This window comes from Corythoichthys intestinalis, chromosome 10 (assembly GCF_030265065.1).
Source record: "Corythoichthys intestinalis isolate RoL2023-P3 chromosome 10, ASM3026506v1, whole genome shotgun sequence".
NCBI lineage: Eukaryota > Metazoa > Chordata > Actinopteri > Syngnathiformes > Syngnathidae > Corythoichthys > Corythoichthys intestinalis.
Window position 1 is genome coordinate 39,686,148 of NC_080404.1, and position 16,542 is coordinate 39,702,689.

The 16,542-nt window shown below is 38.0% G+C and overlaps 1 protein-coding gene across 4 annotated transcripts; it reads left to right on the top strand.

Moving 5' to 3' along the window:
* The first annotated feature begins 891 nt into the window (after positions 1-891).
* On the top strand, positions 892-13,231 carry pkd2l1 (polycystic kidney disease 2-like 1). Of its 4 annotated transcripts, XM_057848094.1 has the most exons (15): positions 892-1,190; positions 1,275-1,388; positions 5,118-5,245; positions 5,346-5,599; positions 7,837-8,061; positions 8,129-8,357; positions 8,432-8,602; positions 8,683-8,864; positions 8,946-9,066; positions 9,150-9,248; positions 9,326-9,447; positions 9,527-9,644; positions 10,607-10,740; positions 10,839-10,977; positions 12,467-13,231. In XM_057848094.1, exons 1-15 carry the CDS (start codon positions 917-919, stop codon positions 12,578-12,580), a joined length of 2,424 nt encoding a protein of 807 aa, XP_057704077.1. In that variant the 5' UTR covers positions 892-916; the 3' UTR covers positions 12,581-13,231. The 4 variants fall into 4 exon arrangements, with proteins under 4 accessions (XP_057704077.1, XP_057704078.1, XP_057704079.1 ...); XM_057848095.1 differs by lacking the exons at positions 892-1,190; positions 1,275-1,388 and adding an exon at positions 2,037-2,141; XM_057848096.1 differs by lacking the exons at positions 892-1,190; positions 1,275-1,388 and adding an exon at positions 2,231-2,333.
* The last annotated feature ends 3,311 nt before the right edge of the window (positions 13,232-16,542 follow it).

The following is a 16,542-nucleotide window of genomic DNA, read 5'->3' on the forward strand; positions in this document are numbered from 1 at the left end:
CCTCAAACCATTGTCCTCTTTAGACCGTCGTAAAACTACAAAAAAAGTACACAAGCATTGCATTAGCAACAACGTTAGCTTAGCACGCTATACAGGTTCACTAAACATAAACAAAAAGCGTCTCATACAAAAAATATAACATTTCGCTTACTAACATAATATGTACATTCTTTACAACAACCATACTTACGGACAAATCTTGTCCAAGCATCATATAAGCACAACATTACAACGTAGGCGTCAGCCCGAGACGTCGTGCAGCCATATTGAACTGGCAAGAAAACAATAAACCATGTCGCAAAGCGACCACAAGAGTTCGCCGTTAGACAGCACAAAAAGCCTTGCTGTAAAACTTACCAAAAGGCAGAATACTGTCTGAGCGGGACATGTGCGTTAATTGCGTCAAATATTTTAACGTGATTAATTTAAAAAATTAATTACCGCCCGTTAACGCGATAAATTTGACAGCCCTAATTTAAATATGAAGTTTTTGAAAATAGGCCCCCTACGAATCGGCCCCGTTTCCCGTGTCATGTCAATAGCTTATGAAGTCTATGGTTTGAACGGGATATACAGTCGATATGCTTAAAAATGCATAAAATGTAAAATTATACTACTATACCGAAATGGAACTACTGTACTAGACTAGTCATTCTATCTTGAGATTTTCCGAAATGCTAATTTTTAATTTGTAAATAGATGTGAAATCCATATGAAACCCATACTACTGGATGCTATTGCTTTACAGTATTTCCTAACAGTTCAGAATCTGTTGACAACACATGCTCAAGCAGAAGACCGTCAGCTCCTCCCTCCACAACGCTTATGTCACCTACTCCTTAAAACCATCTGACTCCGCAGGTGTTCAAAAGCTGCCCACACTGCACCGCTTGACTTTCCTCTCTGATCCTCCAACATGAAGAGTCTGAACAACCGTGCCGATAGCCACCTGTCCAGCCAGGTGGAATGTGAGTTGGAAAATATGGGTTCATGGGTGAACCAGGGATACATTGACAGTTCACCACCTTTGCCCCGAGTTGTGAGCACAGTCTACAACCCGCAGCCCCTCTTTCAGGGCTCCATGGAGAGCATGTACAACGTGGACACCCCAGCCACCTTTCGAGAGGAGCCACACTCAGCTGATAAAATCCTTGTGAATGAACGCAGAGGCTGCTGTTCTTTCATTAAAGGTAAGATGATTCTTAACTTGGCTATTGGTTTAACAACAGTTAATTTGTTCCATTTGTTTTCCTTCTTTGCAATATTCTTGTTAGGTTTATGGGGTACAACACTGACTGAGAACACCTCCAACAACCGGGAACTGTTTGTCCGCACCACTCTCCGGGAGTTAATGATCTATGTGGTCTTTTTGGTGGATATTTGTCTTTGTAAGTAACAGTGTTGTTAATTTTACTTTAAAAAAGTAATTAATTACAGTTACAAATTACTTCTCCCAAAAAGTAATTGCGTTAATAACTCAATTACCTGAATGTAACAGTAATTAGTTACTTGGCAAAGTAACTAGTGATAATTTTTTTTTTTTTCTCCAAAAAAACCCCACAAAAAAAAACAGGTCACACCATGTGAAGCTTAAAGGGTTTGGGGGACAATTGGCCCGAGCCCAATTCTTTACCCTCCACTTAACTAGACACAAGGGTATTGCGATAACTAGCTAGTAACCTTTGCTATGTGTGGAAGTCATTTAAAGTTGTGAATCAATCGTTAAAGTTGTCAAAATTGCTGCCGTTATTGCAGTAGTTCCCTTCTGTCTACATTAAACATGTGTAAGTTTTAAAACTGTTTCATCATTTAAAGATAGATTTAAGTTAAGATTTTGCCGATTTAGGAGCATTTTAGATTTTTAAAAAAAAAATACTTAGGTTCGCTAGGAAGGATCTCTACATCAGGGCCTTCCTGAGAGGTCTACTGCTTTAAGATGGCGGCTGTTTACTGACGCAGGTAGTCCTTAAAACATGTTGGCAATGCAGCAGTGTCTGTTTTGCATCTAGTTCTATAATATGATATCTACCGTGTCATGTGGGCGTAGTTTGTCGGCTATAGCTACAGTCAGGCATTATTGGAGCCACCTAGCATCGCGGTTGCAACGGCGTCTTCCCCACTACTGTTCTGCTCTTGTCCCCGTGAGTCCGTTTTTCTCAGACTTTTTTTATTCAACCAACTTAGTAACGCATAGTAACGCACGCCTTTCCCGCCTCAGTAACGGTAACGGCGTTGCCAAGATGAGAAAAGTAATTAATTAGATTACTCATTACTGAAAAAAATAACGCCGTTAGTAACGCCGTTATATTCTAACGCCGTTATTAACAACACTGGTAAGTAATCAGATCAACAGAATAAATGTGATTTGTTTTGATGAAAGCAACACTAAGTATTTTCTCAACTTTTATAAAATATTTTCATAACATTGTGATAATATGTTGACAGACAAGTAGTTGAATGACACCTTTTTCGGTTGCTAACCGTCATATGCTATTGTTTAGCCACAACTGGATTCATTACCTTATTACTATTCATCCTTTACACAGCCGCTGGAAACAGAAATGTTGTTTAATCCATCTGCAGGCAACCAGGAGATTGATTTTTTTGAGTGATTGGTGATTTTACGACACTGTGCAGGTGTGCACTGGTCCTCATGGGAAATGCATTGCTGGTCAGGCAAAACACTACCGCTTTTGTCCACCAACGTCACTAAAATTGACCAAAACGGAAAGTTACCAAGTGTTACCTTAAACATGTAAACAATGTTAAATTTACATACATATGAGCAATGACTCTAAAACCTGATTCCACAAAGCATGTCTGAATTACAACAATTACAACATTTGGCAAATTTCACTAGAAACATCTAAGTGCAACATTTCATTGATATATTTGTGAAAATCTTGTAATTTATAGCAGGACTTGTGTCCAAACCTTCTACTTGGATTGTATGACCGCACGCATGATAAAAACAGACCAATCACAAGAGCGCTATTAAATATTTGCCTAAACAAGTGATTTTTGAATGAAATTATTTCATGTACAAATCTGTATTAGGATGGTAGTAGTTTTCACTGATGGTGTTTGTAATATTTTGGTTGTTTCTTTATAGTAAAATTCCATTCTTTTTTCTTTTCTTTTTTTTTTAATGGCATTTCTTCGGCGCACTGCACAGCCCAAACCATTTGACCAATGTCAAAGTGACTGGTATTTTAGCGTGACGCATGGAATTTTTTGTACCATCCCCCAAAGTTTTCTTTTCGCCCGTAAACGTGATTCTTTTGAAAAAAACAACAATTTCAAAACGCTAATTTTTGACCAAATTGCACACATCGAAAATTCCTGGACGGTAAGGGGTAAAAAAGTTGGATACAAAATTTAGCAGAAACGTACGTTTCCCTCAAAATTCACCAAAAACTGTCCCATTCATTTCTATAGGGAGGCCATTGACAGCCATGTCCGTCCAAATTTCCCATTCAATTTCAATGGCAGGAAAACATAGGTTCTTGTGATTTTTTACCATTGACAGCCCATTGACATGTTGTGACCTGATATGAACTGGACATGTCCTCAAATTAACAGGGAGTGATCTGAAATCAACAAGATGTGTCCCCCAAATGGATATCAACAGGACAAGTCTCCCAAATGTCCCTAAATTAACTGGAAGTAACCTGATATCAACAAGACGTGTCCCCTGGAATGTCCCCAAATCAACAGGAAGTTGCCTGATATCAACATAAAGTGTCCCCGAAATGTCCCCAAATTAACAGAAAGTGACCTGATATCAACAGGACGTTCCCCCCAAATGGATATCAACAGCTTATGTCCCCCAAATGTCCTTAAATTAACTGGAAGTAACCTGATATCAACAAGACGTGTCCCCTGAAATGTCCCCAAATCAACAGGAAGTTGCCTGATATCAACAGAAAGTGTCCCTGAAATGTCCCCAAATTAACAGAAAGTGACCAGATATCAACAGGACGTGTCCCCCAAATGGATATCAACAGCTTATGTCCCCCAAATGTCCCTAAATTAACAGGAAGTAACCTGATATCAACAAGACGTGTCCCCTGGAATGTCCCCAAATCAAGATGAAGTTGCCTGATATCAACAGAAAGTGTCCCTGAAATGCCCCCAAATTAACAGAAAGTGACCTGATATCAACAGGACGTGTCCCCCAAATGGATATCAACAGTTTATGTTCCCGAAATGTCCCTAAATTAACAAGAAGTGACGTGATATCAGCAGGATGTGTCCCTGAAATGTCCGTATATCAACAGGAAGTAACCTGATATCAAGAAAACGTGTCCCTGAAATGTCCTCAAATCAACAGGAAGTGACTTGATAGAACTATATATATATACCACAGCAAAGCCCCATCGTAGTTTCTCCAGAAATTGCAGTTTCCAGTTCTACTTGCACTACATAAGACAAAAGTCATTTAGATGACCACATTATTGTAGTTGGTCAATGTACATTTCATTATAAATAGTCATTTTGTTATCATCATGGAGGAATTGTCTAATTTACACCTCAGTGAGAGAGTAGAAAATATATCCCGATATAGGTCCTTTATAATTATAAGGTAACTTGTCAACTGACACAAATTTTGAGAATGTGAGATAAAGTGCAATAGGGAAACCGGGACGGTTGGTTTAGCACACAAAATCACCCACCACACTCCTGCTTTAAGCTAACAATAAATGTCCTCCTCGTCCCTCCACCTGAGAGCCTTTGTTACATCAACCATTAGCTGTGAAAGGGACGTGACCACAGCCCTCTTGCCTTTTAGCGATAAGAGCATTTTGGCCTTGTCCGTTCTTTCTTTGTTCATGTTACATTGACATTGTTTGATGAGGCTGTTTGCGTCAGACTAGCGTGCACTCTTATCAAACAAATTACAGCCTCTAATCTGGACTCGTCTGATGGTTACAACATAAATTCATCCAGAGAACAAGCATTCAATGATGGGTTGTGTGGGTCCCGCTTTTGACTTGTCTTATCGCGGGAGCACCAAATAGAGCAAAGTTAAGAGCTGAGCCTGAGCAAAGCCAGATAGGGATCATTGTTAACGTTTTAACAAATAGAAATAAAAATGTCATGATCCTGTCTTTCAGTGACATACGGTATGACAAGCTCCAGCACCTACTATTACACTAAAGCCATGACTGACCTGTTTGTGAATACAGCCGGAGAAAGCGGGGTAAAGTTTCAGTCCATAAGTACTATGGGGGATTTCTGGACTGTGAGTATTTGCCCATACGTATTTTAGTTCTTTTTTTTTTCACAACAGTGGGAATCAATTTGGGAATTTTGACAGTTTCAACTTGTTTCTGTATGACCAGTTTGTTCAGGAACCATTATTAGATAACCTGTACTGGACTAAATGGTACAATAATCAGTCCATGGACAGTGGTGATCAGTCATTCATCTACTATGAGAATATGTTGCTGGGAGTACCCAGGATGAGGCAGATCAAGATTAAAAACAACTCCTGCAAAGTTCACAAAGACTTCCAGGATGAGATCATGGGATGTTACGATGTCTACAACGAGAAAAAGGAGGACGATCTCAACTTTGGACTAATCAACGGCACTGCGTAAGTTACTGCTTGTCACTACTGAGGGTCACTGTGCACTAATGCTGCAATGATTAATCGATTAACTTGAGTAATTCGGTTAGAAAAAGGATTCGAATTAAATTTTGCTGCTTCGAGTAGTCATTTAATTAAAGTGGTGTTCAAATGGTTTGTTTTGAAAGTGTTTGCATTTAGTTTTATTGATTTGGGTGGATACACTGCCCCTCTAGTGGCAGCAGTGAATATAACATAACTCATTTCACATGGCTGAATCCAGCTGCTCCCTGTTAAGACCAACATAAGCTAAGTTTTTGTTTGAGCTTTGATGTTTTCTTAGTTTTTTAGGTATTTTTTAGCCATTTTTGTGGATATATGTGTTTGAACTAGGGGTGTCAAATGATTAAAATCTTTAATCGAGTTAATTACAGCTTAAAAATTAATTAATCGTAATTAATCGCAATTCAAACCATCTATAAAATATGCCATATTTTTCTGTAAATTATTGTTGCAATGGAAAGATAAGACACAAGATGGATATATACTGTACATTCAACATACGGTACATAAGTACCAGGGGTCGCGTTAACCGAATATTTTCCGTCGTTGACCGGTTTTCTAAAACGTAGACGGAAAAAACTGAAGTCCATCTGTCATTTCGACAGGTTGCAATTCACACCCCAGACCACAGGGTGGCGAGTGAGCATATTAATTAGCTATTGTCTCTCTTGATGCATGACGTCGTTGGCCTTACTCGGAAAAATGTCAAGGCAACTGAGTGTTTGCCTGGCACGGCCAGACTGTTCTCCCTGTATTTTTCAAACACTGAGAGAAAAGTCTGGGACACAGCCTCTCGAGTAGGTACAAAATCAATCGACAAATCAGATTTGTTTATTTGCGTGACGTGTTCTTCACGAGCAACGTCACTCTTGAGCGCCGAAAGTCGTCTCTACAACAACACGGATGGCGAACGGGAGAGCCGAGAATATGTTCCAATCCGCGGTAAATTCAGTTTTAAATTAGCTAAAACACATCAACATGAGTCATTGACAACAGTCTGTCTCGCGCTAGCCATGTTGAATAAACTCCGTTCTCCTCGTATGTTTACTTCTGCGCGCAAGTCCCTCGTCCTGCCCTCGTCGCTTTGCTAACGGCACGTCTGCCCGTCGTTGATTGGTGCACTCCGCTGTCTATTTGCCTCTTGTTAATCTTGTTCGGACAGAATATTAATTAAAAATGAATGAAAACTAAATACTATTGAATATGTCATTATTATCATTTTAAAAATGTAAGTGACGGGTAAAAATAGATTATGACCGGATTTTTATGACACTGTCAGTCAAAATGACAGACAATGAAAAAGTCTAGCGCAACCTCTGATAAGTACTGTATTTCTTTATTATAACAATAAATCAACAAGATGGCATTACCATTATTAACGTTCTGTTAAAGCAATACATGGATAGAAAGACTTGTAGTTCTTAAAAGATAAATGTTAGTACAAGTTATAGAAATTTTATATTAAAACCCCTCTTCATGTTTTCGTTTTAATAAAATTTGTAAAATGTTCAATCAAAAAATAAACTAGTACCCCGCCATTGTTGATGTCAATAATTACTTACACAATGCTCATGAGTGCTGAAGCCTATAAAATCAGTCGCACCCAAGCGCCAGCAGAGGGCGCCAAAACTCCGAAAAACACAACAAGTACACATTTCACTGTGCTGTCATTTTAATCTGTTTGAGCGGGGCATTTGTACGTTAATTGCGTCAAATATTTTAACGTGATTAATTTAAAAAATTAATTACCCCCTGTTAACGCGATAATTTTGACAGCGCTAGTTTAAACCATTGTTGAGAGCATTGTAAAATAAATAAATAAATAAATAAAAATAAAAAGCATTTTATTGGATTTAAGCTAGCGGACTTTTGCCATGTAAGTTATCCAACTGTTCTTTTTGTGTACTGTGATCCTTTTTTTCTTTTTCTTTTTTTTTCATACCGTTTGACGCTCAGATCGGGTGTTTTAATTTTTTATGTTCCTTATCTGGTTACTTGATTGTTCAAACTAACTAGTTCATCAATTAATCGTCTACTAAAATAATCGATAGCTGCAGCCCTACTCCACGCACTATCCATTTTGCTTCTCTTTTAGTGGCACCACATTCAATTGGTCAAATTTTCGTTGGAGATAACTCCACCAGCTAACTCTTGTATTTTAATATCTACAGTAGTCTATTTGTTTCCTTGTTCCTCTGTAGATGGAGCTACCAAACGGAGAAAGTGATCAAAGGTTCCTCCCATTGGGGTTTGTTGACGACTTACAGTGGAGCTGGATACTACCAGGACCTGGCTCGAACCAAGGAGGAAAGCGCAGTTGTCCTGAAAGAACTGGAGGACAACCTTTGGCTGGATCGAGGAACCAGGGCTGTCTTCATTGACTTCTCCACTTACAATGCAAACATCAACATGTTCTGTGTCATCAGGTATACACCGAAATCCAAATGGCTTCATTAGTACCCTGATTCGTGTTTGACATCAGTCTTTTGACAGGTTGCTAGTGGAATTCCCGGCAACTGGCGGGGCGATTCCTTCCTACCAGATTCGAACAGTTAAATTGATTCGTTACATCAGTTACTGGGATTACTTCATCCTGGGCTGTGAGATGGTCTTTTGTTTATTCATCCTCTACTATATTGTGGAAGAGATTCTTGAGCTTCGAATACACAAGTTCTCCTACTTCAAAAGCATCTGGAACATACTGGACATAGTAGTCATACTGGTAAGGACTTGTGGTTGTTAGAACGAATTTCCGGTTTCAATGAGCTTAAAAGCAATAATGCGTCCTATTTCTAGCTTGCCGTTGTTGCCATCGTGTTCAACATTTTCCGCACAGTTAAAGTGGACAAATTGCTTAGCAAACTGTTGGACCAACCTGAAATCTATGCTGACTTTGAATTTCTGGCGTTCTGGCAAACACAATACAACAATATGAATGCTGTTAACCTGTTCTTTGCATGGATTAAGGTAAAATACAATCTAATACCACTCTCAATGCTGATATTGACACAGCTGAAAAACAGTCTATGCTCTTCTTGTCCATGTAGGTGTTCAAATACATTAGCTTCAATAAAACCATGACCCAGCTGTCCTCAACTCTGGGTCGCTGCGCCAAAGACATTGTAGGGTTTGCCATCATGTTCTTCATCGTGTTTTTCGCATATGCTCAGCTTGGATATTTGCTGTTTGGTACAGAAGTGGAAACCTTCAGCACCTTTCTCAAGTGCATGTAAGACATGTCCAAATCAGCAGCACAACCTCAAGATGCTGTGCCTGAACTAACCAATGTCTTTGCATGTTTCCCCTGCAGCTTCACCCAGTTCAGGATCATTCTAGGAGACTTTGATTATGATGCAATTGATCGTGCAAACAGAGTCCTCGGACCCATTTATTTTGTCACCTATGTTTTCTTTGTTTTCTTTGTCCTACTTGTAAGCCAACGTGTACACATGTCATTTGAAAATAAAATATTTCTGTATATCTGAGGCTTACCGTTCTACGTATATCTCTTCAGAACATGTTCCTTGCCATCATAAATGACACATATTCTGAGGTGAAAGAGGAGCTATCGTCCCAGAAAGATGAGCTCCAGTTCACAGACATTATAAAACAGGTAACATCAAACATTGTGGGGTGGAAATGTGTATTTCACGTTACAGTACGATCTCACTTAGTTAATTTTTCCATCAGAGCTACATGAAGACATTTATGAAGCTGAAACTTAAAAATGAGAAAATATCAGATGTTCAGAGGGCTCTACGCGCTGGATCCGGCGAAATTGAATTCAAGGATTTTAGAGAAACTTTGAAAGAGTCAGTGGCAACGAAAAAGAACAATGTTTTTATCCCAAAATTCATAAACAAAATCCTCACCTGTCCAATGATTTCACAGGATGGGACATGCTGACCATGAAATTTCTGCAGCTTTCTCACAGTTTGACCGTGATGGGAACCACATTCTGGATGAGGAAGAACAGGAGAAAATGAAAACAGAGCTCGAGGAAAAGAGGGTTTGTACAGTAACACACTCTTCCCAAAAGAATACAGTGGTACCTCGACATACGATCGCATCGACATCCTTTCAACATCCGACGTAAAATTTTACTTTGACATTTGTCTCGACGTATGACGACATGCTCGAAATACGACGATTGTTTTCCCGCAAGACGGACACACGGTGTAATTTTTTTGTGAGAGAAATCAACATGGGTCCCAAGAAGGTAAGTGCAGGCGGTGAAAAAAAAGGACAAAGGCGACACTTACCATTGAAATTAAGAAGGAAGTGACAGAAAAATATGAGCGTGCTGTGCGTGTGAGTGAACTGGCTTGACAATATGGTCTGTTTCCTCCGACCTCCATTTGCCAGTCTCTGTAAGTTAAGGTGAAAATCAAAACTCATTTTTATTTTAGATTTATTATTATTAGTGTAACATCGGCAAGGAAGTCACCAGCTTCGTCAGGTTTTTAACAATCTATTTCAGAACTTGTGCAACACAACACAGCTACTGTCCGCCGTAGTCGACGCCAACAACTTGAAAAAAAAAGGTAAAAACTTCCCACTCTACTGCACTTCTCTCTCTCGCTCATCAGTCACGCGGTGCGTGCAATGCAAAACCAAACAGCCACATTAGAACCCTATTCATTACATAATAATTATTATTATGATTTGTATGTATAATTTGTTTGTTTTGCAATATGTAATTGCTATTTGGAATTGTACCATCAGTATTTATTAAGGATTGAGCATAAGTTTTTGGGCTGTGGAGCAGATTAATTGAATTATAATGTATTCTTATGGGGAAATCCCGCTTGACATACGACCATTTTGATTTGCAAACCAGGTCCTGGAACAAATCGAATTTGTATGTAGTGGTACCAATGTATTTAAAACGTCCAAATCTTGTTGTATAATGTATATTTTTATAGTTTTCCACACAACTTCTAATGAAGATTTTCCTTTTTTTGGTTTTAGGATGCTCTTGCTGCAGAACTCAACAATCTTGGAATAAACTATGGGAGAGATTTAGCGGGAAATCCTCCAGTGATCCTAAATGACCAAAAGACCAACTCTGGTCACACTTTTATGGACCGAGAGCAGTTTCTAAGGTCACATTTTGCACCTAAAATTATATTTTCAAATTGAAATAAAAAATGAAACTACAAATTGCATTATAAATCTGACATTTTATCTCTCTTGACTTCAGATTGGCCAGGCAGGTTCTCCAGCTTGAAAATGCCATGTCTGGCATTACAGTGAAGATTGAGTTGATTCTGAAGAAAATTGGGATAGAAGACATAACTGATATGAACAAAAACAATGGGAAGTCAGTGACCAACCACAACGTGAGTATAAGGCTATTTGCATAGGTGGGAATTAGTCAAGTGGTGTTCGTCTCTGCGTTGTGTATTTAAAATGACGACGGGAGTCCAGACTGCTGTGTGATGAACTTTTGCTCTGATAAAAGTCACAAAAAGACAAAATCCTCCCATCAAACTTATTCAAATTAAATAAAAAAGAAAGGTAATGCAATTTTCATATATGAATACACACTTGGAAATTGAAACTAACTAATTGAAACTAATAAAGTGCACCCAACTTCAAGGAGAATGTGTCGCATTAACAACTGACATAGGGGAAACAATCAACATGCAAACAAAAGGTCCAATTTTGAAAGAGGACTGAAACAAAATTGGAGAAAATATGAACCCAACCAAGTTGTGATTATAAAATGTAAATATACAACATTTGCATAACTAAGCTACCGCTGTTACACAAGTCACAAGTTGAACTTAGTTTTAATCAGGTCTAAAGATACGATTGCAAAATCAAGCAAGTTAAACCTTGACTATATTTTAAACCAGCATGTGATGTTAGTCTAGCCTAGCTTACCCACGAATGTTGGTTTTGTCACTGATGACGTTAGATTGCGTAGTTCTTTTGAGTTAGAATCCCTGCATCTTGCCATTATGTTTCTCCCCAATGTTACGAATTTTCATGTACAATGATCCCTCGCTACTCCGCACTTCAAACTTCACGCCCTCAGTCCATTGCAATTTTTTTTTAAATTAAAAAATACAGATGAGCTGCCCTTATCCGATTATGTAGTCTCACTCTCCCTCCTGCTGCTTTTTTTAGTCGGACAGTGCACTGGAGTTGTTTATTAAAGTTGACGATAATTGACAGATGTTAAGGTTTAATCTTTCCAGTGATGCTTAGAATCTGAAAACTTCAAATTATCGCATGCGTCAATCGTCATTTAGCTTGTTAAATAGTTACTGTGGCAACTCATTGCGTGTAAGTGAGCAGCTTGAGCGTTTTTGAGTGGGCTCACTCAATGAGGCATTTAATAAAGACCAAGCATTTTTTCTACTTTATTCTTGTTTAAAAATAATCCGGTGGGACCAACATGTTTAAAACGTATCAAAATGATTACATTAGAAATGCTTAAAAAACATTTTTTAAGATATGTATATAACTACTTTTTTTTTTTTTTTTAACTATACTGTGGGGGAAAACAAGTGGAAAAACATGTCATATGTATCGCTTTCCAATGCTGAATCTAAATAAATCATTTGAACACACACACAAAAAAAATTGGGGGGGGCCGCTACTTCACGGATTTTCACTCATTGCGGCAGGTTCTGGTCCCGGGGGTTAGGGTAAGGTTAAATGAGGAATAACTGTACTCACATTTCCTCACCCATGCTCGGTTTATTAAAGACTCCATTCAGTGCTAGTTGGTACTAAGTCATACATGAACGCATTTGTGAATCATGATTGCAGGTATGTTGATCATGTGTGTCACTTTATTTAACAAATTTTCCCATGCAGGCGGATAAAAATACCTCGGATGGTAGCATCCTGGTTTGTGTTGACCGAGGGACAAAGCCTGCGATGCCACCGGGAAGAATTTGTCCAATTCCCACATACGACTGCCATATGTGATAAAACCTTCATATGTGATGGTGGAATATGTTCCAATGGTGATGAAGAATGAGTTACAGATCAAATATTTAACGCTTTAAGAGTAATCTCTTTAAAATATCCTTCACAACAAACACTTCAATAAGCAAATGTTCAATACTTTAATGCATTTAAGCTTCAATTGATCTTTTTTGATTGAAATATGTAAATAACTATGCATTTTTGCTTTTTGTTCTAGACATCAGAACTAAAAAAAATACAAATAAAAATAAATAAATAAATAAAAAAAAGCTTAAATATTTATGCTCCTACAATGTAGTGTTGTAGATTCCATCCAAAACTAAATGTGTTGTTAAATATATTTCAATAAAACTGTTGTGCAATACAGTATAAATAATATATGCCTAATGTCTGGCTTTTAGTTGCTAAATGGTTAATGATTACATGTAACAGTAGTTATTTTACCATTTACTCAAAGGTGATCTACTTCCATGCATAGGTGAAGGTGAAGTGTGAAGAACTTTGTAAAATGTTAATATGCAATAAAGGGTTTAATAATCCCTCCCTTTGTTCAGGTTTTGCGCTGCAAATGCTCATATTCAAAAGAGCAAAGTGTTTTGGTTAGACGCAAAATATAAATGCAGTGACATGAATGTCTAATAAAGAGCCCAAAAGATCTGGTTTCAACCTGTCGTTATTACCTGGTGGTCTCTACAAGCAATTGTCAAGTATGATGAGTATCGACCAATTTTAGAAATTGTTTCCTGTCACTCAAATTGAATCTGTAACCCAACCTTATTAATTTCTCACGAGTAATAGTATCAAATGCTTCAAGATCTATAAATGTACCAGCTACATAATCCATCAATCAAATAGTTTTCCTCAACTTGATTCAGTCTCCTCTGACATTCTAGATGCACCCATTCCATGTTAATTGGAAATCATTCCCTGCTAGTTTTTACCCAGTCATACATTAACACATTTGCAAATCACAATGCAAATATGATTGTCGTGCGCGGCTTTTTTCCTAATTTTTCTAATTATCCCATGCATGCGGGTAAAAATACCACAGACAGGAGCATCCTGGTTTGTGCTGACAGAAGGACAAATTAAAGCAGAGATGCCATCGGGGAGAATTTTGCTAATTGCCTTGTGTGATAAAACCTTGATTAGTGATGGTGGAATATGCTCCAGTAGCAATGAGGAATGAGTTACAGGTCAATTAAAAAAAAAAAAAAAAATTTAAACCTTTTTAGCTGCTTAGACACAGAACAGGAATCCGAGTGCCCTTATGGTCTGAACAGTTTTAATATATCACATGGCAGTTTGATCATTCCCATTGAGGTTGTTAATTACATTTTATTAGTTCAAAACAGCAGATGGGAAGGGGGCTATGGGGGGACAGAAAGGAAGGAAGCAGAAAGAAGAGGGGAAGAACAAGCAACAACAGGAAATACATTTTTGCATGCCTATGCTACCTATGAATTTGCCCAATTCCCACATACGACTGCCATATGTGATAAAACCTTCATAAGTGGTGGAATACATTCCAATGGTGATGAAGAATGAGTTACAGGTCAAATATTTAAACGCTTTAAGTGGAATCTCTACTAAAATTTCCTCCGAAACGAACTCTCTTCAATAAGCAAATGTTCAATACTTCATTGCATTTAAGCTTCAACTGATCTTGATTGAAATATGAAAATAACTATGCATTTTCGTTTGCTTTTTGTTCTAGACAGCAGCAATAAAAAATTAAGCTTACAATGTAAAGTTCTGTAGAGTCCATCTAAATACAAAGTGTTCTATTTATTAAAATAAGACTTGTATAATACAATGTAATTAATGAATTCCTAATGTCTATTTGTTACTAAATGGTTAATAAATACAAGACACCATATTTTACTATTTATTCAAAGTTCCTTGCATCGGTGAAGTGTCAACAACTATTTAAAATGTTAATATACAATAAAGGGTTTAATCATCATCATCATCATTTGTTCAGGTCTTGCACTGCAACTGCTCAAATTCACTTGAGCAAAGTGTTTTAGTGAGATACAAAATATATACACTGCTGGCCAAAAGTATTAGCACCCCTACAATTCTGACAGATAATGCTCAATTTCTCCTAGAAAATGATTGCAATTACAAATGCTTTGGTAGGAATGTCTTCATTTATTTTGCAATGAAAAAACACAAAAGAGAATGAAAAAAATATATATATATATATATTAGGGCTGTCAAACGATTAAAATTTTTAATCGAGTTAATTACAGCTTAAAAATTAATTAATCATAATTAATCGCAATTAATCGCAATTCAAACCATCTATAAATTATGCCATATTTTTCTGTGAATTATATATATATTCTGTAACATAAATTGTTGGAATGGAAAGATAAGACACTAGATGGATATATACATTCAACATACGGTTCATAAGGACTGTAGTAGGCATTTCACTCTACTGTCATTTAAATCTGTCTATGCTGTCCTCACTCCGAAGCGTCTACTTTTTCCAAAGATAGACAGCTAGTGAACGATGCCTTAATAATCAGACTTCCTTTTTCATCTGATTTATTAATAAAATGGCCTCAAACCATTGTCCTCTTTAGACCGTCTTAAAACAACCAAAAAAAGTACACAAGTGTTGCATTAGCAACAACGTTAGCTTAGCACGCTATACAGGTTAACTAAACATAAACAAAAAGCGTCTCATACAAAAAATATAACATTTCGCTAACATAATTATGTACATTCTTTACAACAACCATACTTACGGACAAATCTTGTCCAAGGATCATATAAGCACAACAGAGACGTCGTGCAGCCATATTGAACTGGCAAGGAATCAATAAACCATGTCGCAAAGCGACCACAAGAGTTCGCTGTTAGACAGCACAAAATGCCTTGCTGTAAAGCTTACCAAAAGGCAGAATACTGTCTGAGCGGGACATGTGCGTTAATTGCGTCAAATATTTTAACGTGATTAATTTAAAAAATTAATTACCGGGCGTTAACGCGTTAATTTTGACAGCCCTAATATATATATCATTTTACACAAAACTCCAAAAATGGGCCGGACAAAAAATATTGGCACCCTCAGCCTAATACTTGGTAGAACAACCTTTAGACAAAATAACTGCGAACAACCACTTCCGGTATCCATCAATGAGTTTCTTACAATGCTCTGCTGGAATTTTAGACCATTCTTTTTTTGCCAACTGCTCCGGGTCACTGAGATTTGAAGGGTGCCTTTTCCAAACTGCCATTTTCAGATCTCCCCACAGGTGTTCTATGGGATTCAGGTCTGGATTCATTGCTGGACACTTTAGAAGTCTCCAGTGCATTCTCTCAAACCATTTTCTATTGCTTTTTGGAGTGTGTTTTAGGGCATTGTCCTGCTGAAAGAACCATGACCTCTGAGGGAGACGGCTTTCTCACACTGGGCCCTACATTATGCTACAAAATTTGTTGGGAGTCTTCAGACTTCATAATGCCATGCACAGGGTCAAGCAGTCCAGTGCCAGAGGCAGCAGAGCAACCCCAAAACATAAGGCAACCTCCGCCATGCTTGACTGTGGGGACCGTCTTTTCTTTTGAAGGCCTCGTTTTTTCCCCCCGTAAACTCAATGTTGATGCTTTCCCCCCCAAAAGCTCGACTTTTGTCTGATCTGACCAGAGAACATTCTTCCAAAACGTTTTTGGCTTTTTCAGGTAAGTTTTGTCAAACCCCATCCTGGCTTTTTTTGTCTCTGGGTCAGAGGTGGGGTCTTCCTGGGTATCCTACCGCAGAATCCCTTTTTATTCAGATGCTGGCGGATAGTATGGGTCGACACTGCTATACCCTCGGACTACAGGAAAGTTAAACTTGTTTGGATGTTAGTCGAGGTTCTTTATCCACCATCTTTCGTTGAAATCTCTTGTCAATTTTTCTTTTCTGTCCCCATCTTGGGAGGTTGTCCACAGTGCCACTGGCTTAC